Source organism: Bubalus kerabau, chromosome 20, assembly GCF_029407905.1.
Source record: "Bubalus kerabau isolate K-KA32 ecotype Philippines breed swamp buffalo chromosome 20, PCC_UOA_SB_1v2, whole genome shotgun sequence".
NCBI lineage: Eukaryota > Metazoa > Chordata > Mammalia > Artiodactyla > Bovidae > Bubalus > Bubalus kerabau.
The window spans coordinates 48,785,049-48,812,981 of NC_073643.1; the positions used below are offsets into that span (position 1 = coordinate 48,785,049).

A 27,933-nucleotide genomic window follows, 5' to 3' on the forward strand; every position below is an offset into this window, starting at 1 on the left:
AAAAAGTTAATGAAGAATATAAATGCCATCTGTTTCCCATGTTCCTTAAAGGCAGTACTGAAGGCATCTTATTGTTTTGATGTTACGCAGCATTCCTTCACTGCTGCTGTTTAGGTGCTGAGTTGTGTCTGACTCTTTTGCAACCCCAAGGACTGTAGCCCCCCAGCAACTCTGTCCATAGGATTTTCCAGGCGAGAATACTGGAGTGAGTTGCCATTTCCTTCTCCAGGGGATCTCCCCAATCCAGGGATTGAACCTGCATTGATAGGTGGATTCTTTACCACTGAGCCACCAGGGAAACCCATTCCTTCACTGCTGCTGCTGCTGCTGCTGCTGCGTCGCTTCAGTCGTGTCCGACTCTGTGCGACGCCATAGACGGCAGCCCACTAGGCTCCTCTGTCCCTGGGATTCTCCAGGCAAGAATACTGGAGTGGGTTGCCATTTCCTTCTCCAGTGCATTAAAGTGAAAAGTGAAAGTGAAGTCGCTCAGTCCTGCCTGACTCTTAGTAACCCCATGGACTGCAGCCTACCAGGCTCCTCCATCCATGGGATTTTCTAGGCAAGAGTACTGGAGTGGGTTGCCATTGCCTTCTCCATTCCTTCACTATATTGTAGTAAATATCACCTCTCTTTACCCATGTGGTTTAAGTGGGATTGACTCCAGTCCCAGCTCCAGAGGTATTTGTCATTCAGAATAGCCCTTCCCTCTGGCCAAGGGATTGGAACAGAGAAGCCTAGGTCATCAATTTAGAGATGCTTAGGTTTCCCTGGTGGCTCAGCTGGTAAAGAATCTACCTGCAAGGGAGGAGATCTGGGTTCCATCCCTGGGTTGGGAAGATCTCCTGGAGAAAGGCATGGCAACCCACTCCAGTGTATTTGCCTGTAGAATCCCCATGAACAGAGGAGCCTGGCAGGCTGCAGTCCATGGGGGTCTCAAAGAGTTGGATACAACTGAGCCACTAAGCACAGCACAGCACAGGGGGGTTTTATGCTTAGGGTGTCTAGAAAAGAAAAAGTATGTGAAGCTATTTTGTAAATTTGAGAAAACCAAGATGCGTTTAGGCTTCAGAGACCACCTCCCATTCCGTGAGTACCACATTGGATTATAGCCCCCTTTTCTCAATACAGTGCCTCTACCTGTGTGTGCAGAGGCAGTAGAGCCCAGGAGTTTGCTTTATTTGGGGGCGGGGGGTGGTGCTGGCTGTACCATGCAGCTTGTGGGACGTTAGTTCCCTGACCAGGGGTTGAACCCAGCCCTCAGCAGTGAGAGCAGAGAACTGCCAGGGAATTCCCTAGCATAGGAGTTAAGCGCATAAACTATAGAGCCAAACTCTTAGTCTTAATCTCAGCTGTTTCTTGCTAGCTGTGTGATCCTGGGCAAGTCATTTGGGCTCTTTATGACTCAGTTTCCTTATCTGTAAAATGAGAAAAACTGTAGAGCTCAATAATGTTGAGGTCTAAATGAATTAACACATCAAAGCACTTAGAACATTGCTTAATACAGGGTAGTGAAAGTTGCTCAGTCGTGTCCGACTCTTTGCGACCCCATGGACTGAATTCTCCTGGCCAGAATACTGGAATGGGTTGCCTTTCCCTTCTCCAGGGGATCTTCCCAACCCAGGGATCAAACCCAGGTCTCCCACATTGCAGGCAGATTCTTTACCAGCTGAGCCACAAGGGAAGATCAAGTATAGACTAGAGTGGGTAGCCTATCCCTTCTCCAGCATATCTTCCCGACCCAGGAATCAAACCAGGGTCTCCTGCATTGCAGGCAGATTCTTTACCAACTGAGCTATGAGGGAAGCCCCAGTAAGTACTATATAAATGTTAGCTATTATGTTGTTGTCATAAGGATTAAACTAATGAGTAAAACGTGCTTAGAACAGTGCCTGACACATAGTAAATTGTGCATAAATATTATTCATTATTAAGACCATTCAGTCATTCAGCTCTTCAACAGATATTTACTGAGTACATTTTCTGTGCCAGGCTAATAACATCTTCACTCTAGCCCAGTGTACTAGACAAATAAATACCTGACTGAGAATATACATGTGTCTATAAATAGACACGACTGAGCGACTTTCACTACCCTGTACTAATATTAGTTTCCTTCCACCTTTCGGGACTGGGGAGATTTTTAGGGGCCTTTTGGATCGCTCTCTCTTTCTCTCCCTCCCTCTCTACCAACAAATACCTGAATACCTACTACCTGCCAAGGACTATGACAGACTTTAAAGACGGAAGAGGGAACGAGGCAGGTAAGATTCTGGACCTCTTACATCTTATGTTTTCTGGAAAGAAACAAGCCAGTTATGACATAAAATATTTTCACATTGTGATAAGTACTATGAAGAAAATAATTATAGAGATGACAGCCCCGGAGAAGGAATTCAGAAGTGGTGACACTTAAGCCCTAAGACCTAAAAGATGAAAGGAGCTGGCTGTGCAAGAAGTCAGGGTAAGAGTGCCCCAGGTAGAAGGAAAAGCACATGCAGTCTTGCAGGCAGCAAAGAACTTGGGTGTTTGAGACTAAATGAACAATGCTGCTAGAGCAAAATTTCCGTGGGCTTGTGGCAGGAGGTGTAGTGAAGGGGGAATCAAATGGATATAGGTCATGAAGGGCCCGTAGATGCTGACAAGGAACTGGATCTTAGGACCAATAGGAAATCACTAAATTTTAGTGTCTAATAGGTTGCAGGAAATTACTTCCTCTTTAAGATCACTCTTGCTGCAGTGTGAAAAACTGCTTAAGGCTGGTAAGGGTGGAAGCTGGGATTTCAGGTGGAAGACAACTAGACAAGAGCAGGTAAGAGATGATGATGGCACGGCTTGTGTTAAGAAAGGTCCTTGCGAAAATTAATTACCCCATGTCAATATTTGTGCAGAAAGAAACCTCTATGATTGCGATGCAAAAATTTCAGATGAAGGATATTGTCTTGTCCTAGTATGCACTTTGGGGGCAGGGGGAATTGCTGTTGAAGAAGTCAACATGAAAATAAATATTTGTTTATTCTAGATATAGGAACATACAATCTTAGCACACATCGTTAAATGCAAAATATTATTTCCAAAATGTAATTTTCAATTTCATTTTAGTTTAGATGATTAGGAACTTTCTGAGGATACAACACACATGGCTTGACAACTGGAGGGCGAAAAAAAAAAAAAAAAAAGGGTGTCCACGCAGAAAGAACAGCCAAGGACAAAAGCAAAGGGACAAGAATGAGATTGCCATGGTAAAGGACCAGAAAGTAGCCCAGTGGCTGGAGGAGTAAGTAGCCATCGGCACAAGATATGTGGTCCATTTTTAATCAATGACCAGGAGATGGCTTCTCATTCATCTGTCACCTCTACACTGCTCGTGTATCACACAATGACGGTGTGCTCAGTCTCAGTCGCTTCTATCCATGGGATTTCCCAGGCAAGAATACTGGAGTGGGATGCCATTTCCTTTTTCAGGGGATCTTCCGCACCCACGGATGGAACTCGCATTTTCTGAGTTGGGAGGCGTGAGCCACCACCAGGGAAGCCCTATATCACGCAGTAGCCAGGACTTTAAAAAAAAAACAAAAAACAACAACTAGCAGAGTAAGGTATAGCTACCTCGCGCTACAGTATTTTTCCGCTATCTCACAAGAGCTGATAAAAACTCCATCCACTTCCAGAGAACCAGGAATAGAAACACTAGTTCTAAAGAGAATTAGCCCATCGTCTAGAGAGTGCCTGTGTATTCCAGACGGCTTCACGATAAGGCTCTTTTCGGTTTGATCACCGTCTTAAGGCCCCTCCCGGCACACCCTCAAAAATCCACAATTTTGGAAAATTCTCAGGAACCTCCTCCTGCGAGCGGTTCTTCAAGCCACTCCACACGTAGCCTTGCCTCTCTAGCCTTGGGCCCTCCAAACTACAAAGCGGCGCCTCTTCTCCAGCCGGAGCAAACCAGCTCTCTTAGAAAAATCGAATGTTCACAGACCAAAACCGCAACATCACTTCCGATCCCCGGCCCCAGCCGCCGCTTTACACCGGAAGTCGCCGGCGTGACGTGGCCAAAACGCCCGTCGGGGGCGTGTCCCCGTAGAGCCAATGGGCTCTGTCCACCTCCCTTCTCTGTCACCGTTTTGTCGATTCACGGCCTGTGATGTAAGAGGGAGGCGCGGAGGGAGATAAGGAATCCAAGAGGGGTCAGGCGTCGCCGTCGCCCTGAAGGCGGAGGAGGGGCAAGATGGTTTACATCTCGAATGGTGAGTTGAAGGGGCAACGTGGGCGACCTCCGTGCTGGGAAGCCGGACCCCGGTTTTCTTCCATCCTCGCCCGCCGGCCTGGCACCGCTTTCCCGGGCACGCCCCCCGGCCAAATGGAGCTGGGGGCGAAGTCGCCCCGGCCTGCAGCTCCTCAGCCGATCGTCCCTGAGCCGGCGGCGGGGCTGAGGTCCCCTTGATGACTGCTATGCCGAGCGTCCGGCGATCTCGCCCTCCTGGAGCTTCTGCTTGTGGGTCTTGAAAAGTGGTCTTTCCTTTTCGGGCGTCAGTGTCCTTAAGTATTAATAGTGAAGACCACAGTGTTTACACCATCTGCGTTGCGCTGTGCCTTTTTTAAAAGAGTCGCTCGTGTGTCCACGCATTCAGTCTCTATATCGCCTTATCCGGGTGAAACGTATTGTCTGTTTTGCGGGTGGAGACTTAGCCTCAGCCGGATTAATTAGTTTGCCCAGCATCACAGAAGTAGTTCTGATGGTTTATTGGGGTTTGTAACGCCGGTAGGCTGACGTCAGCTTCTTTGCGGTTATCTACTACGCTGCCTCTTTCCGTAACCTCTAAGAGCCTGGACTAAAAGCTTTGGATAGACTTTTTCCCTACAGGTGAGAGAGAGCTCGTCACGCAGGTAATTTTCTGCCCTAATTTCAGAGGGCACAGGGAAAAACAGCACTCCCTGTGGGAACAAGCTGATTATTCCTGGAATGGAGAAGCTGAGAGAGACTTAATTCAGTGGTTCCCCAAAGACAGTGAATGGAAAGAAAGACACAGTATGACTGGGAAAAATGTCAGAACTGCCTGCCCAGTTGTTTGACTCAGGTGACACAAATGTCCTGGTGCCCTCTTAACTAGTTCTTGGATCACAGGAGCCAGGTCCTGGTTTCGTTTGAATCATCTGTTTATCTTAAGAGGCTATGAAGATACTGTAGTCTGAAGTCTTCTGGCTGAGCACACTTTGCATTTCTTTGCTTTTCAAAATCTCTCTTCTGCTCCGAAACTCAAAAGTTTCGTCTTGGTTTTAGGCACTTGCAGACTTTGTGTTACATCCTTTGTGGTTAAGGCTGGCAGCTTCTATTATTTACTGACTACTTATATATATTTGTAGCGTATCTTGTGTATGCCTTGTCGTCTTTCATCTACATAAATGAAGTCTTATTAGGGCCTCAAATCTCATTTGTATAGTTGAGAAATGCCAGTTGCATTCAAGCCACTTATTTCTATCTGAGGAGAAGTTTCTGCCTTCAGAAACTGGGAGAAAAAGCACAAAAAACTGAATGGTACAAATGCATTCAATAGGCTCTTTAGAACGGCATAGGAAGAAATTGACCATTTCTAGTTAGATCTGTTTTCTTAGAAGGACTGTATCAGTATTTCATAGGTGACAAAAATTTTCTCTTACTGTCAGATGACTTTTTCTTTTTCCAATAATTCTATATGATGACTAGTCTTGGAATGCTTTTTCTTAGAGAAGGAAAATGTCTCAATGATGCAGAGCTAGTAAGAGGCAGAACCAAGCCAGTCACATACTGTTGGTATTGTTCAGTTGCTCAGTCATGTCGGTGTCAGACTCTTTGCAGCCCCATGGACTGTAGCCCACAGGCTCCTCTGTCCATGGCATTTGCCAGGCAAGAATACGAGAGTGGGTTGCCATTTCCTTCTCCAGGGGATCCTCCCAACCCTGGGATCTTCCGGACCCAGGGATCGAACCCATGTCTCCTGCATTGCAGGTGGATTGTTTACCACTGAGCCACCTGGGAAGCCCTCACACTCTGTAGTAGCCCCCTTTTCTCAATAGTTGTGTAAGAGCTCAGATCCAAGTGGATACTGAAAGTAAGCTGGTCTGTGAAAGAGGAAAAGTAAGCTGTAGCTGAGGTTGGGGGTGTGTGGGGGGGGTGGCAGTGAGTGTGGTGAAGCCCTTGGGAAAATGGAGACAACATGTAGTTGACAGATGGCTCTTCTCTCAAAATATTCTGACCTGTTGATTGATAAGACTGAAACTCTATAGAGTATTCACTTTTCCTGATATAGCTTCTATTATTTAAAGTGGTTTGAAAAGTAGATGCATTTTTCTGTAAGATAAAACTGGAGTCTGTAATTAGGATCAACAGCATTCTGTTAAAGAAATAGCCATAAGCCAAATGCTCTTTAGTACTTCAGTTAAGTTCAGTTCAGTCGCTCAGTTGTGTCCGACTCTTTGCAACCCCTTAGAGCACACAAATTTTTTGACTTATAGGAATTTTAACATAACAACTGTTATGTGGTTATAAAGATTTTAAGAGTATGTATAAACAGTCTTTTTATCTAGGCAAGAGACTTTGCCAGTGAAAGAGATACTCCAAACACATTTAGGAAATGGAACTGGGTGTGAGCATTCTTTATACTCATTCATCTCATTTGTTTCCTCAAAATGCTTGAATAAACAGATATTTGTACACCCATGTTCTTAGTAGCATGTTCACAGTACCCAAAACATAGAAGCAACCCAAGTGCCCATCAATAGATGAATGGATAAACAAAATGTAGTATATGCATACAGTGGAATATTCCTCAGCCTAAAGGAAGGATATTTTGACATATTCTACAATATGGATGAATCCTGAAGATATTGTACTAAGTGAAATAGCCAGTTGTTAAAGTACAAATAGTGTATGATTCCTCATACAAGTTTCCTAGAGCAGTCAAGTTCATAGGGACACAAAGTAGAATGGTGGTTTTCAGAGTCTGGGGAGCGGAGAAATGGGGAGTTGGTGTTTAAGGGGTGTGGGGTTGTTTGGGGAAGATGAAAACGCTCTGGAAGTAGCTGCTGATGATGGTTGTATAGTAATGTACTTAATGCCATAGAATTGTACACTTAAAATGATTAAAGTGATAAAATTTTTTGTGTATATTTTACCTCATTAAAAAAAAGAAAAATTCTTGAAATATTACCCACCAAAAATTACAAACTATCAGATCAGATCAGTCACTCAGTCGTGTCCGACTCTTTGTGACCCCATGAATCGCAGCCCGCCAGGCCTCCCTGTCCATCACCAACTCCCGGAGTTCACTCAGACTCACGTCCATCGAGTCAGTGATGCCATCCAGCCATCTCATCCTCTGTCGTCCCCTTCTCCTCCTGCCCCCAATCCCTCCCAGCATCAGAGTCTTCTCCAATGAGTCAACTCTTCGCATGAGGTGGCCAGAGTACTGGAGTTTCAGCTTTAGCATCATTCCTTCCAAAGAAATCCCAGGGCTGATCTCCTTCAGAATGGACTGGTTGGATCTCCTTGCAGTCCAAGGGATTCTCAAGAGTCTTCTCCAACACCACAGTTCAAAAGCATCAATTCTTCAGTGCTCAGCCTTCTTCACAGTCCAACTCTCACATCCATACATGACCACTGGAAAAACCATAGCCTTGACTAGACGAACTTTTGTTGGCAAAGAAATGTCTCTGCTTTTGAATATGCTATCTAGGTTGGTCATAACTTTCCTTCCGAGGAGTAAGCGTCTTTTCATTTCCTGGCTGCAGTCACCATCTGTAGTAATTTTGGAGCCCAGAAAAATAAAGTCTGACACTGTTTCCACTGTTTCCCCATCTATTTCCCATGAAGTGATGGGACTGGATGCCGTGATCTTTGTTTTCTGAATGTTGAGCTTTAAGCCAACTTTTTCACTCTCCCCTTTCACTTTCATCAAGAGGCTTTTTAGTTCCTCTTCGCTTTCTGCCATAAGGGTGGTGTCATCTGCATATCTGAGGTTATTGATATTTCTCCCAGCAATCTTGATTCCAGTTTGTGTTTCTTCCAGTCCAGCGTTTCTCCTGATGTACTCTGCATATAAGTTAAATAGAAGGCATCTAGATGACAGAGCTTCTCTTCCCCAAACCTTTCCTTAGGACCATATACACATAACAGACTTCTCCTTGTGTAGACTATTTGGAACAGCGAACATGTTGAAAATTGAGCTTATGATTGTTACCCGACTGATTAAGTGTAATGTTTCTTGTGTTAGGGATTTGTAGCACTAACCAAAGTTTCTTCATTCTTATCTGCAGGACAAGTGTTGGACAGCAGGAGTCAGTCCCCATGGAGATTATCTTTTATAACAGATTTCTTCTGGGGAATAGCTGAGTTTGTGGTTTTGTTGTAAGTATAGCAGTGCTGTTAACAGCCCTGATATTTAAGTTGACAGGGGTACATTAGAGACATTACGATGGTATCTTAAACAAGCTCAGCTTTCCTGAAGCAGTTTTCAATTGTGAATTTTATTAATAGTTTTTCTAAGAGAGATGAAGACCTGTACACTGGTAAAACTCCCCTCAAACACCTTGTATGATTATAAATATCTTCTTGAGTTAGTAAGGTTGACCATGACTTAGCCCTCGTGGTAACCATTTCAGCCTGCAGCTATGGGGCCAGACCAACTCTTTCTGTCGCCCAGTGACATACCTCACTTTCTGTACGTGCAGCTATTATTGCACAGTATACATTGAGTAAACAAGGAGAATTAGATCTTGAATTTTAAGAGCTCCCAAGCCATAAACTTTTTTTCTTAAATGAAGGATTAGCATCAATACACAGGATACACATAATTCACCATAATTTCAAGCAATTCTTAGTTAAATTCTTTTTTTTTTTTGGTCTTTCATATTCTGTTTTATGAAAAATTTTCATCAACTACTAAAAATTCTTACTCATCCAAAATTTAAACATACATTTGAGTGTCTCATGGGCCAAGAACTACAGAGATGTGGGAGATAGTTTCTTCATTGACTTTAATGTCAGTAAATACTTTCATTTTACAAGGGGCCTTGGGGGAGGGCATGATGGTGGGAGGTGGACATCAGAGGAGGTTATTCCAGGTGGGAGAGACACAAGAAAGATGGCAGAGAAGTTTGAAAATCAGCCTATGATATTTACACTTAATTTGATGTAGCTCTGGTATATAAAGTTTAATCTGATGGCTGCATGTAGCATAAATTAAAAGGGGTAAAATGGAAGAGACTACCATAGAGAAATACAACAGGGGATAGAGAGGCCTAAGTTTGGTACTCACTGCAAAACTTCTTTGCAATCTCTTACAAATTTCACCTCCATATTGTTTATTTAATTAATTTAGTTAAATTTTAATTTAATTTAGTTAAATCCTTTCCCCTTTACAAATAAAATTCCATTTAAATGAATTTCCAGAAAGCCCTGTGCCTCTGGCATACCACCTCAACCCCTCCTTCCCCAGGGTAACATTAGGTAAGCTTTTGGCACAGGAAATACACATGCAGTACTTTAAAAGCAGTCTCTGGGGTTTGACAATCAAGACAGAGCAGAGGAAGAAAGTTGGAGTTGACTCTGGTTTCAGAGTCATTCGTAGACTCTCTAGAAGAGTTACAGCAAATAAGAAAGACAAGGGATGGTAGCTTCAGCACAGAACACAGCATACTATGTTGAAACCTGTGTTTGTGATAGATGGTGTTGTCTAGCTGGCCTCAAGAAAGGGAGCTTTGGAGCTAAGTTAGTTTAGTCTTCCTCCCACAAAGATGATAGTTGAAGCCATGGAAATTTTACAGTGTTGAAAGTGGATCTTCTGTTGTTTTCTGCTCCTTTCAGTTTCAGAACTCTGCTTCAACAAGATGTGAAAAAGAGAAGAGGCTACGGAAGCTCATCTGATTCCAGATATGATGATGGAAGAGGGTATAACTTTTTAAATTAATAAAAGATGTTTTTACCCCTCTGTGTAATGTATTAAATTAAAAATAGGCAGACAGACATAGCTAGGCTCATTTAAAGGCTTAAATTCTGTTTACAAAATTAATGCATTATTGTAAATCAAACAAGTTGCCTCTGATTTGATAATCTGAATTAATCTGACAAAGCTAAATACATCAAAATACCCTATGGGAAAAGTCTAAATTAGAGATTGAAAAGTGATGGTCAACATTAAAATCTAGAGATTTCACCTCAGAGTCTATAGATTTCCAGCTGCTAATGGAAATCTCAAGATCCAGCAGCACTGGGTGAGGCTTGTGTTTCCATATGGCTAAAATAAACTGGAGTTGGGTTTCAGGTAGGCATTTTAGGAGCTGTTGTTCCATTTATCATAATTCTTGCTTGACTCACTTTTCCTCATGTATGTAATGTATCTATCTGGTCTCTTTCAGTATTTGAATTTTCAACTCAGATCTAAATAAATGGTAGTTCCTATTTTAAATTAAGAAAAGGATCTATTTGAGTGTTTGAAAAGAACCTACTAAACAGTAGAAATTAACTTTTCTTATCTTAGGCCACCAGGAAACCCCCCCAGAAGAAGAATGGGTCGAATTAATCATCTGCAGGGCCCTAATCCTCCTCCAATGGCCGGTGGATGAGGAAGGTAACTTACAGTCTGCAGTTCTCCAGAGATTTCATTTTGAAAATGCCTCCTTAGGAAGGCTGTCTTTAGGAAAATAGATGTCACAGCATTTTATACTCAGATGTCTTATTTGGAAAAATATTTATATCTTAACCCTTGAAAAATTATCTTTTGAATCAAAATGTCTTTTGAAGAAGGTTTTATAACATGCAATGACTGAGTTTTTCATACAGATCCGAATTACCAATTAGTAACTATTATAATGTTCTCTTTTAGGTAAATGTCTGCTCTAAGAAGCAGACAACTGGACGTGCACATTACTAGCAGAAGGAAACCATCAAGAAATGGAGTATGGATCATGCTGGCCAAGTTAGATGAATGTGTACGTCTAAACAAGGATTGCTCTGTGTCCTCACAGACGAATGAAGTCATACTGGGAATTCCCTCTGCAGGGATCTGGCATGACTGATACGCAGTTCTATAAATGCACGTTTGTCTCATCTTTTTTGTATCGTCTGTGAAAGTGTTAATATAGTTTTAATAAGTAAATATTTTTAGGTTACAAAGCTGACTTCTCAGCTTCTCATCTTTATAAAATTAAAACTCAAAAAGCTGCAAATTTGAAGGAAAATAAAAGACTGTATTGATCACTATTAGTGTCACCTTTTTCAACTTATGAAATATTGTTCGTTGTTGGGTTTTTTGTTCTCATTTATAAATAAATCACTGTGCTTATTTCAGTAGTATGCATATGATATCTATACTCTTGAATTAATTTTAAATCTTAAAACCTATCTGTCCCATGGATCTTTAATACAGTATATCTTATTTGCTACCAAATGTAGTTGGCAGGGTACTTATAAAGCCATAATCAACAGACCTGAGCTACAGAATGTACGTTTGATAAATGGTCTTTAAAATTATGGACTTCAGTGCTATCTGCCAATTTTAGTTCTAAAGATGCTACCTGTTGGCTTTAACCCCATCTGAATCCAGGTAACTCTTCTTTCACTAGAATGAAAACTATTCGGTTAGGGATTTTTCTTCTTTATCCCAGTGCTTTGAACTGTGGCTACATGTAATAGGCACTGAAATAGTTATGAAAAAATGAATAGTACAGACAATTCTGTGTGTCTTTGGATCCAAGGTGTTCAGGTAAAAGTGATTTTGTATCCATATGTAAGCATTTATTCAACTCTGCCTGGAAATGGGAGTGGAGGGGCATTAATACACTGGTTTGTATGAAGACCGGATCACAGGAGGACAAGATTGGAAGCAGGGAAATGCGTTCAGAGGATGTTGTGTTCCAAGTGAGACAGTAGATTGGACTAGGTAATGGTGGTAGGAATGGAGAGGTGGTTGCATTGAAGGCATATTTGAGAGACTGGGATTTGCTGATGGATTTGGTCGTAGAAGATGTGGACGGCTGAAGAAACAAAGTGAAACTGGATGGTTTAAGTGAGAGTAGATATATGGGGGATCAAGAGTTCCATCTTGTATATGTTTGCAATATCTTGTAGACATCTAAGTGGAGATACTAAAGAAGCAATTGGTTATCAGGGAGAGATCCAAACTGGAAATACATATTTGGGAGTTCTCTTCATATTTAAAGCCATGAAACTGGATCAAGTCTTCCAAGGAGTGTGGAGATGTATGTATGTATGTATGTATGTATGTATGTATGTATGTATGTATGTATGTATGTATGTATGTATGTATGTATGTATGCCCTAACTCTCCAGGGAATACTAACATCCGAGGCTAGACTGAGCACAGCCAGTGAAGTACGAGGAGAACTAAAATTATGTACGTTATCTGAGAAGCCAGAAGAAACACGTGTGAGGTTTAAGCGAGATGCTAGGTATCCCCGATTCAACAGCAAGTACACAAAACAAAACACAAGTAGGTGGCCAGCACGCTGCAGCCATGACCAATCGCATCAGCATCCGCCCAATCCACTCCCCACCCCGCCCGCTCCGGGCAGCTCCGCCTCCGCCCTTCCGCCTTCCCGGAGTCCTCTGGGCCGACGCCTGGCGGCCACCTTGTCTCTGGGCAATCGCCCAAAGAGGTATCGTCTGCGCAGAGACCAATTCTCTGGCACTCGCGTCGCGTCACTGAAGCTAGAGACTGCAGGGGCGTCGGCGGCCGACATGACCCAGGCGGAGAAGGGAGAGGCGGAGAACGGGAAGGAGAAGGGCGGGGAGAAGGAGAAGGAGCAGCGCGGGGTGAAGCGACCCATCGTGCCCGCGCTGGTGCCAGAGTCGCTGCAGGAGGTGAGGCGGCGGGGGCGGGCCTCGGACTCGGCTTCCGGGCCCGGGCGGGGAGCTGGGCGAGGGGAGGAGACTGGCGAGCCGACCCGAGGCTTCGGGCCCTCACCTGGGTGGGTGTTGCAAGGGGGTCATTTCCCGTTCGCTCCGAGGGCTCTGGGCAGATGGCCAGGTCACTGCGTCCCCGCCGGTCGCCCCCAGCAACTGCTGTACGAGCCCCTTCCGGACCGTGAGAGCAGGACAAGGCTGTCACTTTACTGTCATATGGTTGAGGGAGCCGACTGCATGGTGTGTAGGGGCCACGACAGTTCCCACTGTCTAGGATTCTCCCACTTTGAGAGGAGGAGGCGGGAGGAGAAAGCTCCAGTTGAGTTGGGGCAGTAGGTAACAAGGCCTGATGTGGGATGGCTACATTGTTGTTCAGCACCATTGTTGTTCAGTCGCTACGTCTTTTGCGATTCTTTGCGACCGCATCGACTGCTGCACACCAGGCCTCCTTGTCCTTCATCATCTCCCGGAGTTTGCTCAAAATCGGGTGCATTGAGTTGGTGATGCTATCCAACCATCTCCTCCTGTCATCCCCTTCTCCTCCTTTTTTTCAATCTTTCCCAGCATCAGGGTCTTTTCCAGTGAGTCGGCCCTTCACATCAGGTGACCAAAGTATTGGAACTTCAGCTTCAGTATCGGTGCCTTCAATGAATATTCAGGGTTGATTTCCTTTAGGATTGACTGGTTTGATCTTGCAGTCCAAGGGACTCTCAAGAGTCTTCTCCAGCACCACAATTCAAAAGCATCAATTCTTAAGTGCTCAGCTTTCTTTATGGTCCAACTCTCAAATCCATGCATAACTACTGGAAAAACCATAGCTTTGACTATATGGACCTTTGTTGTCCAACCAAAAGTGCTATCTCTGCATTTTAACGTGCTCTCTAGGTTAGTCATAGCTTTTCTCCAAGGAGCAAACGTCTTTTAATTTCATGGCTGCAATCACCATCTGCAGTGATGCTGAAGCCCAAGAAAATAAAGTCTGTCACTTTTTCCATTTTTTTCGCCATCTATTTGTGCAGCTGACACCTAGACAAAGACCTAAAGGATATTTAGGAGTTAGCCATGGGGAGTGTGAGGACAGGAGAACATGTGGAGAAGACCTGGGCCAAGAGAGCATAGGAAAGCATTGGAGCTGAGAATATCTGGAATCAGGGAAGAAGAGAGAGCAAGAAATGAGACTGGAGATCTTAAGAGGGGTGTCATCATGAGAGTGGTATAAGGCAGAGCCTGGCCTCTTCTGAAGGGGAACTTTGGAAGAGCTAGTCAGACTCCAAGCTGCATGATCAACTCTTTTAATCCTCATAGTAGCTCTCTGAGGTAGGAACTTCAGTCAGAGCCAAGAAGTGGCACGGTCTGAATTTGAAGCCATATCTGTGAATCCAGAGCCTGGGCCCTTAACCACTGTTGGAATATTTGTTTACCATCAGTCAGTCATGGAGCACCTTTTGGGTTTTCCATGTCCTCTGTGGCACCTCTACTGTTATTTACTGAATGCCTTTTTTTTTTTTCTTCTGAATCTTTTCTTAAGCAATAATGTCCAGGAAATGATATGTAGGATTCACTGGCTAGTTACTCTAATATGTTAAAATAAATATGTAATTATTAAAAAGTCCTTGTCCAGACTTTGGAAAACTGTATTTACTACCCCAGAGCTTCCCAATCACTGTCCTGCAGGCTGTGTGCCATTGATGGGGTACAGGTGTCCCCGACAGCAGGCTTCCCAGGTAACTCATTGGTAAAGAATCTGCCTGCCAAGCAGGAGACACAGGTTTGATCCCTGGCTCTGGAAGATCACCTGGAGAAGGAAATGGCAACCTACTCCAGTATTCTTGCCTGGGAAACCCCATGGACAGAGGAGCCTGGGGGACTACGATCCATGGGATTGCAGAAGAGTCAGACACAACTTAGCAACTAAACCATCACCACCCTGTCCCAGATGGCAAGCAGCCCCGTCGGTTTAACTCAGCCTCCTAGATATGTGTTGTCTGCCGTAACACACAAAAGCCTGAGGAGTCTGCTGAATAGCATCAGGCCTTGTGAGAATGGTGCCATCACCATGCAACAGATGACCCCTGTGCCATGCACTGGGCATACAGTAGTGAACGAGACAGTAACAGTCCCCTCTTACATGAAGGTTTTGTCTTCTGGGAGAGCAGTCAGTAAATCATTTTAAGAACGACAAGTGTCATGAAAAGGAGGGGTGCCCTAAGATTTTATTACAGCAGGACAAACACACCTGGTCTAATGACAGTTAACTTAACACCTGAAGGGAAGAGTAAGATTTAAAAGGGAGAAAGAACACTGCAAACAAAAGGAAGTGCCTTTGTGCAGGCCTGAAGGTCAGCACTATAAGCTAAGAAATCAGGAGACATCTGGATTTGGAAGACCAAAGAGACTGAAAAGGAAGTAGTTCTAGAGTAAAGCTAGAGAAATAAGCAGGGTCCTGATCTTGGATGTTCTGAACTGTATCTTATCAACAAGTTACAGAAATGTTTTGAAAGGGGGCAGGCCAGGAAGACACAACTGTAGCCAGTGGGTGGAACGGACTAGGTGCTGGCTGAGGAGTCGGGCTGGAAAGGCCATTCTCAATGGAGGCATCCATTTGTCAGAAGGACTGTTGGAGTCTCTTTGAGTCCCCCACTGAGTCCCTCAGCGTGTTTCCATGGTAAAGGTTCCTCAGTCACTCAGGTTATATTCTTCTCCATTGAGAAATCTGGATCTAAAAGCCCACTGTCTTGATTTGTGCTCCTTTGTCAGTCCTTGGTGACTGTCTCCCAAGAACGGGTGGTGAAAGGCAGACATCCAAGGATAGAATTGTGAACTCTGGCCTTTTAACTCCAAACTCTTACCAGATATCAGGTAAATAGCACAGAGTCAATAAGGGTAAAGTATTCAAAAAACAGTGACCAAAATACAGTTTGTGCTCATTCTCGAAAGTGGTTCCTGTATTGAGCCTGACTTTCCAGCATTAGAAAACAGTGATTCTGTTCTAATACTACATTTCTTCCCTCACCTACTCAACCAGTGTTGTCACAGCTGAGCGATGATATTGATTACCTCAGGAGCTTTTGTAAATTGCAGATTCCTAGGCTGTCTCTCGGAGGAGGCAATGGCACCCCACTCCAGTACTCTTGCCTGGAAAATCCCATGGATGAAGGAGCCTGGTAGGCTGCAGTCCATGGGGTCGCTGAGGGTCGGACACGACTGAGCGACTTCATTTTCACTTTTCACTTTCATGCATTGGAGAAGGAAATGGAAACCCACTCCAGTGTTCTTGCCTGGAAAATCCCAGGGACAGGGGAGCCTGGTGGGCTGCCATCTATGGGGTCGCACAGAGTCGGACACGACTGAAGCGACTTAGCAGCAGCAGCAGCAGGCTGTCTCCCAGGAGATTCTGAATCAGAAAGTTTGTAGTGAAGCCTTAGGGTCTTTTTATTTTGCTTTTTTTTAACAAGGATCTTTAGGTGTTCAGATTAGGGAACCCAGCACTTCACGAGTCATAGTATTCCCCACACTCTTATTCCTTATTTAACTGTCTTCTTTAGTAAATGGAAAGTTCTCTAGTGGCTGGGACTTTGTCCTCGTCACCATTGTACCTGTAGTGCTTGGCACAGAAACACCCTCAAATCATAGCTTGATTTGCACTGGGTACTTAGGATTTCATTCATTTAAACAAAGATGTGTTGACCTTTGTGCCATGAGTCAGATCCTCGAAACACAGATACAAAATGAGTTTGATAGTCATTACTGGAAACTAACTTCTTTAAGTCTGTTACCATCTATATTATTTTCTAAAGTCACACTCCTATGTTTTATATTTACAGCAAATCCAGAGCAACTTCATCGTTGTCATACATCCAGGTTCCACAACTCTGAGGATTGGTCGAGCCACAGACACACTTCCTGCCAGTGTTCCTCACGTCATTGCACGAAGACACAAACAACAGGGGCAGCCACTGTACAAGGACAGCTGGCTGCTCAGGGAGGGACTAAACGTAAGTCAGGGTGAGGGCCTGGAGGGGAGCCCCAGCAGTCCAGGGGTTAAGACTCCGCTTTTACTGCCAAGGGGCCAAGTTCAGTCGCTGGTCAGGGAACTAAGATCCCACAAGTCACGCTGTGTGGACAAAACAAAACACCACACACACACAAAATGTAGGACCTGGAGCAAAAGCCCAAGGCTGTCGCCTTGGGAGGGCTTAGATACTCAGTGTATGGCGTAATCTTGAGCAATATCTTCATAGCTTTAATGTATCTTAACATAATGACATTGTTCAGGGTTACAAATATAATTTTTTATCAGAGCTAGCAATTTCAGATTGTACAGAAATAATTGTAACAAAAGAAAATAATTTCCCTGTAAGAAAAAAAAAACCCATCAGGATGAATTGGGTATTGAAGAAGCTGATTTTTAGTGGAGGATACAGAATTGTCACTTTCTTAAAATGATGCATCCAGGTGTCTGTTAACTGACTGCTGTATTTTTTCTTCCAGATATTTAGAGTTTATATTGAGCTTATTTTTTCAATCTGTAGCAAATTGAATTCCTCCAATAAGCACTTGTTATAATCTTAGGTTAAATCATAATTTGAAGGCAAAAAGTAAATATGTCCTTGGGGTCATTTACTTAGGATGCAGTAAGTGTCCTATTTTGCAGGTGATAATTAACAGGAAAATTTTTCATGATAGGTATTGAATATGTATATAACATTATAATCCACTTTTAAGCTTTAAATCAAGGGTAGTTTTAGGAACTTGCAGTTTCTATAATTCTGATAGTAGGCCTTAGGGTTTCATTTTCTAGCATAACTAGCAAACCATCCTTAAGTCCAGTTCTAAGCTTAACTATAACTTGACAATGTAAGGGTTTAAAACTCACTTATATCTTGGATCTTCTAATTCTATCTTAGGGACTAAATCTCAGGAGTAAAAATAGAAACAAAATAAAATAATCTTTTCAAAAGTATTTATGGAATGTTCTTTTCAATATCACAATAACTTGAATACTCATTAACTAAGTGAAATAACACATATAGGAAAAAATATTGCTATAAAATTGTAAGCGTGAAAATTATATCAATATATGGAAGAGTCTTGAAATACCTGGTAAGTTTAAAGTATGCTATGCTCTGATATTAAGTCAAAAGTCCCTTGAGGTTATAGAAATTTGCAATAGTTGGTTTATGGTGATGGTGCTTTTCTGATTTTTTTTTAAATAAATAATAAAAAGGTTACTTTGTATTCTTAGGGTTAGCATATGTGACATAAATGAAGGACAAGCTTATTGATGAGGGAGCATTTCCTCTTGCTAGATTAAATTAGTATTTTGCCATTACTTTCTCTTTTTCACTAAATCATTGATGCTGTTCATCACTGTTTCTTTTCTGCCAGAAACCTGAAAGTAATGAACAAAGGCAAAATGGCCTTAAAATGGTGGATCAAGCGATATGGTCTAAAAAGATGTCGAATGGCACAAGACGGATTCCTGTGTCCCCTGAGCAGGTTGGGTCTCAGCTCTTTCTTCAGATTCATTCCTTGACCACTGCTTTTATGTCATAACCATTCGTGTGCACTCCCTATTTCATTATGCAAATTATTAAAGATGGGATTTTCTTTAAAAAGGAAAGAAAACCATTTATAACCACCTGCAGAATACCTAAATTGGTGTTACAAAGGTCTAGGCAAGCCAATTTGTAAGGTAGTGTTTCTTATGTCAAGTTGATGAAAATTTAGTTTACCTGAGAGTCTTGAGTGCCTTATTCTAGCACCTTGATGAGAAGCTGTATTCTTACACGTCTGTCCTTTTAATGTGATAAACCAGTACTGCTGGGCATGGACACGAGTCTGTGTCCAAAAAGTTCCTTCAGTTTTTAAGTAAAAATAAAAGACAAATTGTTCATTTTTACCAAGAACTTTACTGAACAACATGTTCACTGTTTTGTTCCGCTGCCTTCTACTGTTTTTCAGGCAACTTCATAATTCTGTCTTCCCCAAACTTTTTATCTTTCTGAGCAAAGAACTGTTCTAAGTGCCTTTTACAGACTTCCAGGGATCTGAAATTTTTTTCACTAAAAATTTTGTGAGTAAAATAAATGGAAGTCTAAAGTTGCAGTGTCTGGTGAAAACAGTGGATGAATCAGAAATTCCCATCCAAGCTGTCGTAGTTTTTCCATATAGAAAAACATGTGGTCTTACATTATCCTGATGGAAGGTTATGCATTTTCTGTTGACTAATTCTGGATGCTTTTCAACGAGTGCTTCTTTCATTTGGTCTAATTGGAAGCAGTACTTGTTGGAATGAATCATTTGGTTTTCCAGGAGACCATAATACAGGACTCCCTTTCAATCCCACATCAAAGCAGTTAAAATAACCAAGCTGGTACAAATATTACTCATTGCTCGATTGGGATATTTTCAGTATGTTGGCTATCCCTTGCATGGTATAATGTTGATTATTCTCAAGTAATGTCTCAATTTGATTGCTATCAACTTGACTGGTCTACTGGACCAGGGAGCATTGTCCAGTGAGAAATCTCCAGTGCAAAACTTTGCAAACCACTTTTGACACATTCGATAAGTCTTAGCACCTTCTCCATATTACTGCACATATCTTTTTTTGCATTTTTACCTTTTTTGAAATAACAAAGCATACTATGCAGAAAATGTTCCCCTTTTTCCCCCATCATCCATATTAAGATGGCTACACAAAAATTTACCCATACAGCTGTCACAACATAATCTAACAGTTGTTTTGAATAAAGTTAAAGACAGCTAACTGCTACTTGAGCCGTCTTACAGAAAAAACCAAATGAACTGTTTGGTTAACCAAATATATAAATTTATGTTCACGTTTCAGCAGAGTGCAATATTCATTTTAGACTGGCTCTGAATCACAGCCTGAGTGTTAACGTGATGGGAAAAATCAAGGTTGTGGGAAAGGGCAGGAGAATCCGCTTGTGACCAATCCCTATTTTGTCACCGATCTTGGATTCATTATTAAAATTTGCCACTGTATCTATTCTGTGAGAGGAGAAGAGGACAGCCCCTTTTTTTCTTGCATAGACTCAGAGAATTTTCTGATGTTCCTTTGTTTCAGGCACGTTCCTACAACAAGCAGATGCGACCTGCGATTTTAGATCACTGCTCTGGAAATAAGTGGACAAACACATCTCATCACCCTGAGTTTTTGGTGGGAGAAGAGGTAAGAGACTTGTTTACAGTGAAATGGAAGAAGAAAACGGAGGTCCTATTTATAAAATCAGTGTGCTTTGCCACCCAGTTCTGGTTGTTCCCAAGCATTCTGTTATCTTACCTGAGGAACAGATAGTCACACTGGCTCCTGAGATATTAGACACTCCACTCTCAACATGAGAACAGTCAGCAAATGTTAATGATAACTTCTGGCCTTTGGTTTTTGAATGTGAATCTGGGAAACCCTGAGAGAAGAGTTCTAACAATGTATTCCTCTCCCCATCATTTCCAGGCCCTGTATGTTAATCCTCTGGACTGTTATAATATTCACTGGCCTATCAGAAGAGGTCAGTTAAATATTCACCCAGGACCTGGGGGCTCTCTTACAGCTGTTCTAGCAGATATTGAAGTAATATGGTCTCATGCAATACAAAAATACTTGGAAATCCCACTGAAAGATTTAAAGGTAAATGGAAATTCCCAGTTACTGGATTGTCTTTAGAAATTCTTGGTCAATAAAAGTACACTGTTCTTTGTAAGACAATGTCCTTGAAGCCATGTCCACTTTAAGTGTTAAGGATATCCTTTTTTTCTTCACTAAATTCCCATCTGGTGCTTTCTTTTTTTTTCCCTCATTTTGTTTGGTTCTTGGTATTTCTATTGCTCTGCAATCAGCAAGCTTGCTCGTGTTTATACGTTCTTTCTGGACCTTTTTCGGACACATGAGTTGTCTTATTTTTCATTTTACAAGTTTTAAATAATTCAAAAGGAAAAAAAGGTCCACAAAACCTCAGCTTTTTTTTTTATATATATAAAACCTAAAAGATAGCAGTGAGTGAGCTTTTACTTTGGGCCTCTAGCCATTGCTGCTGCTGCTTTAGAGAGAATCCTCTCTGAGGACAGGTGTGGTGAAATTTGTTTTGACCTGACTTGAATATTAACCATTTTATCTTTTTCTCCTTTGTTCTTCTTTTTAGTATTATAGATGTATCTTGTTAATTCCTGATATCTATAATAAACAGCATGTGAAAGAATTAGTGAATATGATCCTAATGAAGATGGGTTTTTCAGGTATGTCTGTTATTCCAGGGAAACCTGCCTGAAATGAGATTGTTTCGTTTTTTCCTGACATAGTTGATTTAATTCACTGCTTGACTGAAATGCTTATTCTAGGAGGGTCAGTGATGCTTGCCTGGGGGTTCCTAGACTTCAACTAGATATTTGTTACAGGATCTTTCCTGCTCCCCAGCTGATCACCCCTCTGCCTTTTGTTTTTCAGGGATTGTGGTCCATCAGGAGTCTGTGTGTGCCACCTTTGGAAGTGGCTTAAGCAGCACGTGTATTGTAGATGTCGGAGACCAGAAGACAAGCGTGTGCTGTGTGGAGGATGGGGTCTCTCATCGGAACACTCGGTGAGGAGCTTGGGAGGAGATATTCTCTGCTTCCTCTTCCTTTACAGCGTATTCAACTAAAAGCATCTTGAGTTAGAATTTTTTTTAAGGAATTATATATTCACTTTTTTTTTTTTTTTTAATGAAGCCAGCGAGATTGTGGAAGTGCACATTTGAACAAGGCTATAAACTGGTGATTCTAGGCTATAACAAGGCTATAAACTGGTTCCGTTGGAACCCTCTGATATGAGCCCAGGCTTCCTGGGTGGCTCAGTGGTAAAGAACCTGCCTGCCATTGCAGGAGACACAGGTTCAGTTCCTGGGTCAGGAAGATCCCCTGGGAAGGAAATGGCAACCCACTCTAGTTTTCTTGCCTGGGGAATCCCATGGACAGAGGAGCCTGGCAGGCTACAGGCCATGGGATCACAGAGAGTTGGGACACGACTTAAGTACTAAAAACAACAACAGTGTGAGCTCACATCATTGAGGTCATGAAAGCCCTAGTGTGTGCTGTGTGCTTTCCCACAGAAGTGTGTATGTTAGCTCCGTGTCTTTCACTGGTGTGGCAGTCACACTCACAGCAAAGCTTTATATAGGCAAGTCATTTAGGAGACAGTAGGTGTTTAGGTCTAAATTGTCTAGCTAGCATTTTGAGTATTTGCTTTTCTCTCTCTCTCTCCTTTTTGGCCACACTGCATAGCTTGCGGGATCTCAGTTCCCCGACCAGGGATTGAACCTAGGCCACTGCAGTGAAAGCTCAGAATCCTAACCACTAGGCCACCAGAGTCTCCTGAGTATTTGCTTTTCTTGTCAGATTGTTTTTGATGAGTGAAGAGTAACTTGGTGGTGGTCCAGTCCCTTCGTTACATTATCACTGATAGAAGAATTAATAAAGTAACTAGCCCAGCAGGCTTGCAGCTCGCTTATCTGAGACAAGCCAGCACAGGTGAGCATACCAGCTAGTGCGTATGACCAGCTCTCTGCAGCATTGTGCTTCCAGGATGGCTTCTTCAGGATGATTTTATTCTTCCTGTCACTCACATAGGTAGTTTGACTTTTAAGGCATAGAAACAAACTTAAAAGGGTCTAAGCAGTCCTTGAGAAAAGTTAAGCTGCTACCTCCTAGGTTACAGTGCATTCTCAAGCCCTGACTGAGTTGTTTGAGCTCCTCCATTTGTATTACCTAATGCCATTGCTTCTTGAAGTATAGAGAGAACACTGGACCCCAGGTCTTCTACCACTGAAACAGCACAGCAGTGATCCCTCCAGATGGCAGAAATGTTCAGTGAGTGGCTAGTAGTCTCAGAGTTTTTCTCCCACAAGAGAGATTTGTCTTATGATGTTATTCCCTGTCATCTCTATATGCCGGTAAGCGTAGACAGACAGGCAGCCGTTATATGCTATACATATGGACTTGGCAATGAGCTGGACTTAATGTGTGTTCTGTCTCTTGGATTTTTTTGCAAGTAGCATTTTTTACTTCTTGATGCTCACCACTGGTTTTTTTCTAGTTTCCTTTCTCTCTCCCTTACATCCATTCTGCCCTTTCATTCTTTAACTTATCCTTACAACATTTCTTGAAACTTGCTGTTTCACTGTGCCTAACTGAGTTTTTGGAACACCCTTTGCATCTTGTTAGCTGCCCTTTTCTCTTGACTCTAGGCTCTGTCTGGCATATGGTGGATCTGATGTGTCAAGATGCTTTTACTGGCTGATGCAGCGAGCAGGCTTCCCTTACAGAGAATGCCAGTTAACAAATAAAATGGATTGCCTTCTTCTGCAGCACCTTAAAGAAACTTTTTGTCATTTGGATCAGGTGGGAGCAAAATCAAAATTGCTGATTATTTTTGTTTTCAGGGAAAATTGAAAATGTTTAAGGATAATTAAAAAATTAACAGTACTGTGCTACCCATTCAACCCAAGTTGATAAGCTGAAGCTCTTAAGAAGTGAGAGATTTTGGTATGGTCAGATCCATACAGAAGTATCTCATACTCAGGAAAACACAGCTAGTTTTTTCTTAAGAGAGTAGATTTCTCTCTTCTTAGGATCTGTGATCATTCTAAGGATAAAGATTAACCTTTAGATGTAATGAACAGTAGCAGGTAAATACATAGTTACAGACAGTTAATAAAATGGTATCATTTGAAGTATTTTCTTACTATTGTGAACAGTCAGCATTTAATCGGTGGTGTATATGAATTGCTACCTTTTTTTACTGTTCATTTTAGACTTTTTTTTAAAAACCTCGTTCGAGTAATAAAATTCTGAGTAAAAATTTTTTTGAGAAATGTAGAACAGGGTAACATTTCCCAGTTATTGAGGGAATTTGCTTGTTGGTTTGGACATTGTTTGTATTCGTGTATATTGATAATGAAAGAAACCAGAAATTCAGATAGTGGCAATTTCAGAAATGTTGAAAGAGAAACAAGGTACAGTTGAAGTCCTGTTTTTTAAGTTCCAGTGGAAGTGGTAGAAAGTTGTAGCGCAGCCCTTTCGTGGGTGAGATTTAGACCGCAGAGAGGCTTGTCATTTGTAGAGTTTGTGTGCACTTTTCCTGATTGACTGACAGCATCTTTCCCTGGATTCAGGACATCTCTGGGCTTCAGGACCATGAGTTTCAGATTCGACATCCAGATTCCCCTGCCCTTCTTTACCAGTTTCGATTGGGAGATGAAAAACTCCAGGTAACATATGGGTGTGCATTTCCCATGGGTAGAAAGAAAGGCAGCCAGGTTCAGTGAGACTGAGAGAATGTGTATTTGCTGGAAACCTCATGAAGTCAGAATGCCAACTGGGTGTAAATTAGCTGCTAGCCCAACATTTAAACCCCTGATAGAGTATAGATCAGAAGAGATCTGAGCCATCTTTTTAATTAGCCAGTATGGGAGGAGTTGCTCTTTAGAGAGAGGCACCATTCTGGGAAATTATAAAGTAGTTTCAGTTCAGTTCAGTTCCTCAGTCATATCCGACTCTTTGCGACCCCATGAATCGCAGCACGCCAGGCCTCCTTGTCCATCACCAACTCCCGGAGTTCACTCAGACTCATGTGTAGTTTACTAGGCACGTATTTTGCATTCACTTTGAGATTACTCTCTCAGGTGTTATATCACCCATTCAGTTTGATGATGAAGCCCATTCCACACTGGAGAAATAATGCTCCTTCCAAAAGAGAATGCTTACCCAATCCGACTTACAGGATCTGACCTGCCAGTTTTGTTTTTCGAAGGACACAATTTATTTAATGGGTCAGTTTTTTCAGGACGCAGTAGCCTTGATTGGTCATTCTTTTCCTTCCCTGCACAGGCTCCAATGGCTTTGTTTTATCCAGCAACGTTTGGAATCGTTGGACAGAAAATGACAACTTTACAGCACAGATCCCAGGGCGACCCTGAGGACCCTCACGATGAACAGTACCTGCTGGCCACGCAGAGCAAGCAGGAACAGGTCTGTGCTAATTCGGGGTCAGAGGAGAGAGTTTTGTGCCTGAGAGAGGTTTGCCGCACTTAATGGATCGTTGCGATGACTGCAGTCTGACAGTATGCTAAGCTGATACTATTTTTAGGACCATAGATGAAGTCTACATTGAAAATCCAGATGGCAGATTTCTCTGTTCAGCAAACATCTATTTTCAGAATACTACTCCACACATGTAAAAGTTAATTTAATGATGATGCTTCCCTTTTGGTGTGTATTATTTCTGAACTTTCCCTCTTTTGAATATTTTTCCAGTAGTATTTTCAGTAAAATCTCACCTATTTTTTTTTTCTCACCTGTTTTTAAATTATCACATGAAAGGTGGGTAGGCACAGGCAAGGAACTGAATGCCTTTGTCCAGAGCTGATCCTAGTTGTAGGATGTCTGCTGCAGGGGCACAAATTAAAGCTCTTATCTGCCAGTGAAACAGCAGCTCATGATGGAGAGAAGAGGGCTGTAAACCTCCTCTGGTCTTTGTTCCTGTCCCAAAACTGAGCATGAGATTGCTTAGATAAGGTCTGAAAATGAAGACCCATGACAGCCACTGGCCCAAGAATTCCACTGAAATAACTATACTCAAAAACTCAGGGGGGAATAGTTCATCAGCGTCAACATTTCAGTCTTAAAATCCGGCCAATATTAGGGAAGTTCTGTGGTCTGCCCTGCCAGCCTGGGGTTGCCTTGGTTTGTTAGCATGTCCTCGTCTTCTGCATCCACCGCACCCGGTTATCCAGGGCAGGGACTGGGTGCTAGGTTGCATGCTGTTTCAGGGTGTTTCCTGTCTGCTGCACAGGGACAGGCCTTTGTTTTATAGAGTGTCCAGCAGGGGGTGGGGAGGGGACATCCAGCTGGAGAACACTGACCACTCTCATAGTCGGACCATCCATTCGACTCTCCTTTTGATTGATTTAAAGTCTGCAAAAGCTACTGCTGACCGGAAGTCTGCATCCAAACCCATTGGATTCGAAGGGGACCTTCGTGGCCAGTCCTCTGACCTTCCAGAAAGACTGCATTCCCAGGAGGTGGATCTGGGACCCTCCCAGGGCGACTGTTTGATGGCTGGCAATGATTCTGAGGAGGCTCTCACCGCACTGATGTCCAGGAAGACTGCCATCTCGCTGTTTGAAGGGAAGGCCCTGGGACTGGATAAAGCCATCCTCCATAGCATAGACTGCTGTTGTAAGCGCATCTGGGGAGCCGGGAGAGAGCAGTCCCAGGGTTCAGGCTAGGGTGTAGTTTTATCCTGCAGCATGTTCATTCAAAAACTATTGAGGACCTACTTTGTGCTACCATTGTCAGGAATTAGAATCTGATTCCTGGCCTTCTTGAACATAGAACCAAGTACCAAAGGCCAAAACAAGTCAGATTACCACATAAAGGCATTCTAGGTAGAAGCAGCAGCCTGTGTACAGGCCAGTGTGACTGGGGAGCAGAGTGAGGCTGTGGGAGGGGCGGGTACACACCACCCTGGACTTTGTAGCCCCCTTAGAGCTTGAGGTCCTGATCCTGCTAGTAGCAGGGTTGGGGGCGGGGCATGTGTGGGGACAGCAGCTTGCTCACGTTTTATGCTTTGCAGGGTTCCTCTGGCTGCACTGTAGCATCGTCGAAGATAGGTGGGGGAGAGCGCTTTGAGGGGCTCCTGCCATTACCAAGCAATAGATTATGGTGGCTTAGCCTAGGGTGGTAGTAGATACAGAGAGAAAGCGTGAAAGGGATTTCTCTGTCTTTTCAGCATCTGATGAAACCAAAAAGAAGATGTACAGCTCCATCCTGGTGGTGGGAGGTGGTTTGATGTTTCATAAAGCCCAAGAATTTCTGCAGCACAGAATTCTCAATAAAATGCCACCTTCATTCAGGCGAATTATTGAAAATGTAGATGTGATCACAAGGCCCAAGGTATGTTGTACATGGTGCAAGTCTGACTCTTTTCCAGTGAAACAGCATTATTTGTAGTTGTATGTGGACAGAGAAAATCCTGGGAGGCATGAGGCTGTGTGTGGGGCGTTCTCGAGGGCTTGGGGCAAATAGAAAAATGACTTTCAGCAGGTCACACAGATGTGGTGGAAGGAGCTCTGGACTCAGGGACTGGATTACTGGCTTTCAGTCCCTGCTATGTTCTCCAGATCAGCATGACCGACTTCTGACTTTGTCAAAGGATGGGGTGGGCAAGGAGAAGACTGACTGTACTCACGCTGTCAACTAGAACAAGTCCATTTTCATCTCTTTCATATTGAGAATCTCCTGCTGGGCCCTAGACCAGGTGATCTTCAAGGATCTTTTTGGTTTGAACTGTCATGGAAACCATAAACACAGCAATTTAGAAACAGATTGTGTCTATATTGTATCATTCTCACTGACAATTCCAGGGAATATTTCTGTTTAATTTTCATTCAGAGGGAGATTCATTCAGAGGGAGAGGTTATGGGATATATTCATTCCACTCAAATTTCAAAATAAGTTATTTCCTTAGAAATGGTCTGGCCTATAGGGACTATTAGTGGAATAATAGTAAGTAGTGAATAATAGCATCTTCAGTAATAAAAACTGAAAAATATTCTTGTGAATTGAAATAGAAAATATCTGTGGTTAGTTCATAGGTCCTGCATGAGTCTGCCCCTCAATTCCAGTAAATGATTAAGTATATGTCTTGTCCGTTTTCATTGAAATATCTTTGTCATTTCTTCTCTAGGACATGGATCCCCGGCTGATTGCCTGGAAAGGAGGGGCAGTGTTGGCTTGTTTGGATACCACACAGGAACTGTGGATTTATCAGAGAGAGTGGCAGCGCTTTGGCGTCCGCATGCTACGAGAGCGAGCTGCTTTTGTGTGGTGAAATGGACAGAAAAGTCGCTGTTGAAGACCAACACAAACCTTGTGGTATAAAAGACTTAGTATAATTTATTGACTTAGGTGCTTTTAAGTTTCATGAAAATAAATGAATCTTAACTTTTTTTGGTTGAACACATTACATGGGTGTAAAAAAA

The 27,933-nt window shown here is 42.7% G+C and overlaps 2 protein-coding genes across 2 annotated transcripts; both read left to right on the top strand.

Annotated features, from left to right (window-relative positions):
* The first annotated feature begins 4,093 nt into the window (after nt 1-4,093).
* Nucleotides 4,094-10,605, top strand: SELENOK (selenoprotein K). Its single transcript, XM_055557804.1, has 4 exons — nt 4,094-4,244; nt 8,290-8,380; nt 9,839-9,922; nt 10,512-10,605. The coding sequence occupies exons 1-4, from the start codon at nt 4,226-4,228 to the stop codon at nt 10,603-10,605; spliced, it is 288 nt and encodes a 95-aa protein (XP_055413779.1). The 5' UTR covers nt 4,094-4,225.
* Nucleotides 10,606-12,576: 1,971 nt separating this feature from the next.
* ACTR8 (actin related protein 8) lies at nt 12,577-27,900 on the top strand. The gene is made up of 13 exons (XM_055558227.1): nt 12,577-12,853; nt 16,720-16,890; nt 18,284-18,394; nt 19,989-20,093; nt 20,376-20,549; nt 21,061-21,154; nt 21,363-21,495; nt 23,137-23,290; nt 24,064-24,159; nt 24,779-24,919; nt 25,864-26,128; nt 26,682-26,845; nt 27,639-27,900. Exons 1-13 carry the CDS (start codon nt 12,731-12,733, stop codon nt 27,780-27,782), a joined length of 1,875 nt encoding a protein of 624 aa, XP_055414202.1. The 5' UTR covers nt 12,577-12,730; the 3' UTR covers nt 27,783-27,900.
* The last annotated feature ends 33 nt before the right edge of the window (nt 27,901-27,933 follow it).

Bases quoted from the DNA above. Each gene is read 5' to 3' on its own strand.
- ACTR8 (XM_055558227.1), top strand. From the start codon at position 12,731: ATGACCCAGGCGGAGAAGGGAGAGGCGGAGAACGGGAAGGAGAAGGGC. The intron at 21,155-21,362 runs GTATGTCTGTTA...TTTGTTTTTCAG, and splicing joins AATGAAGATGGGTTTTTCAG to GGATTGTGGTCCATCAGGAG. The intron at 26,129-26,681 runs GTAAGCGCATCT...CTGTCTTTTCAG, and splicing joins CCATAGCATAGACTGCTGTT to CATCTGATGAAACCAAAAAG.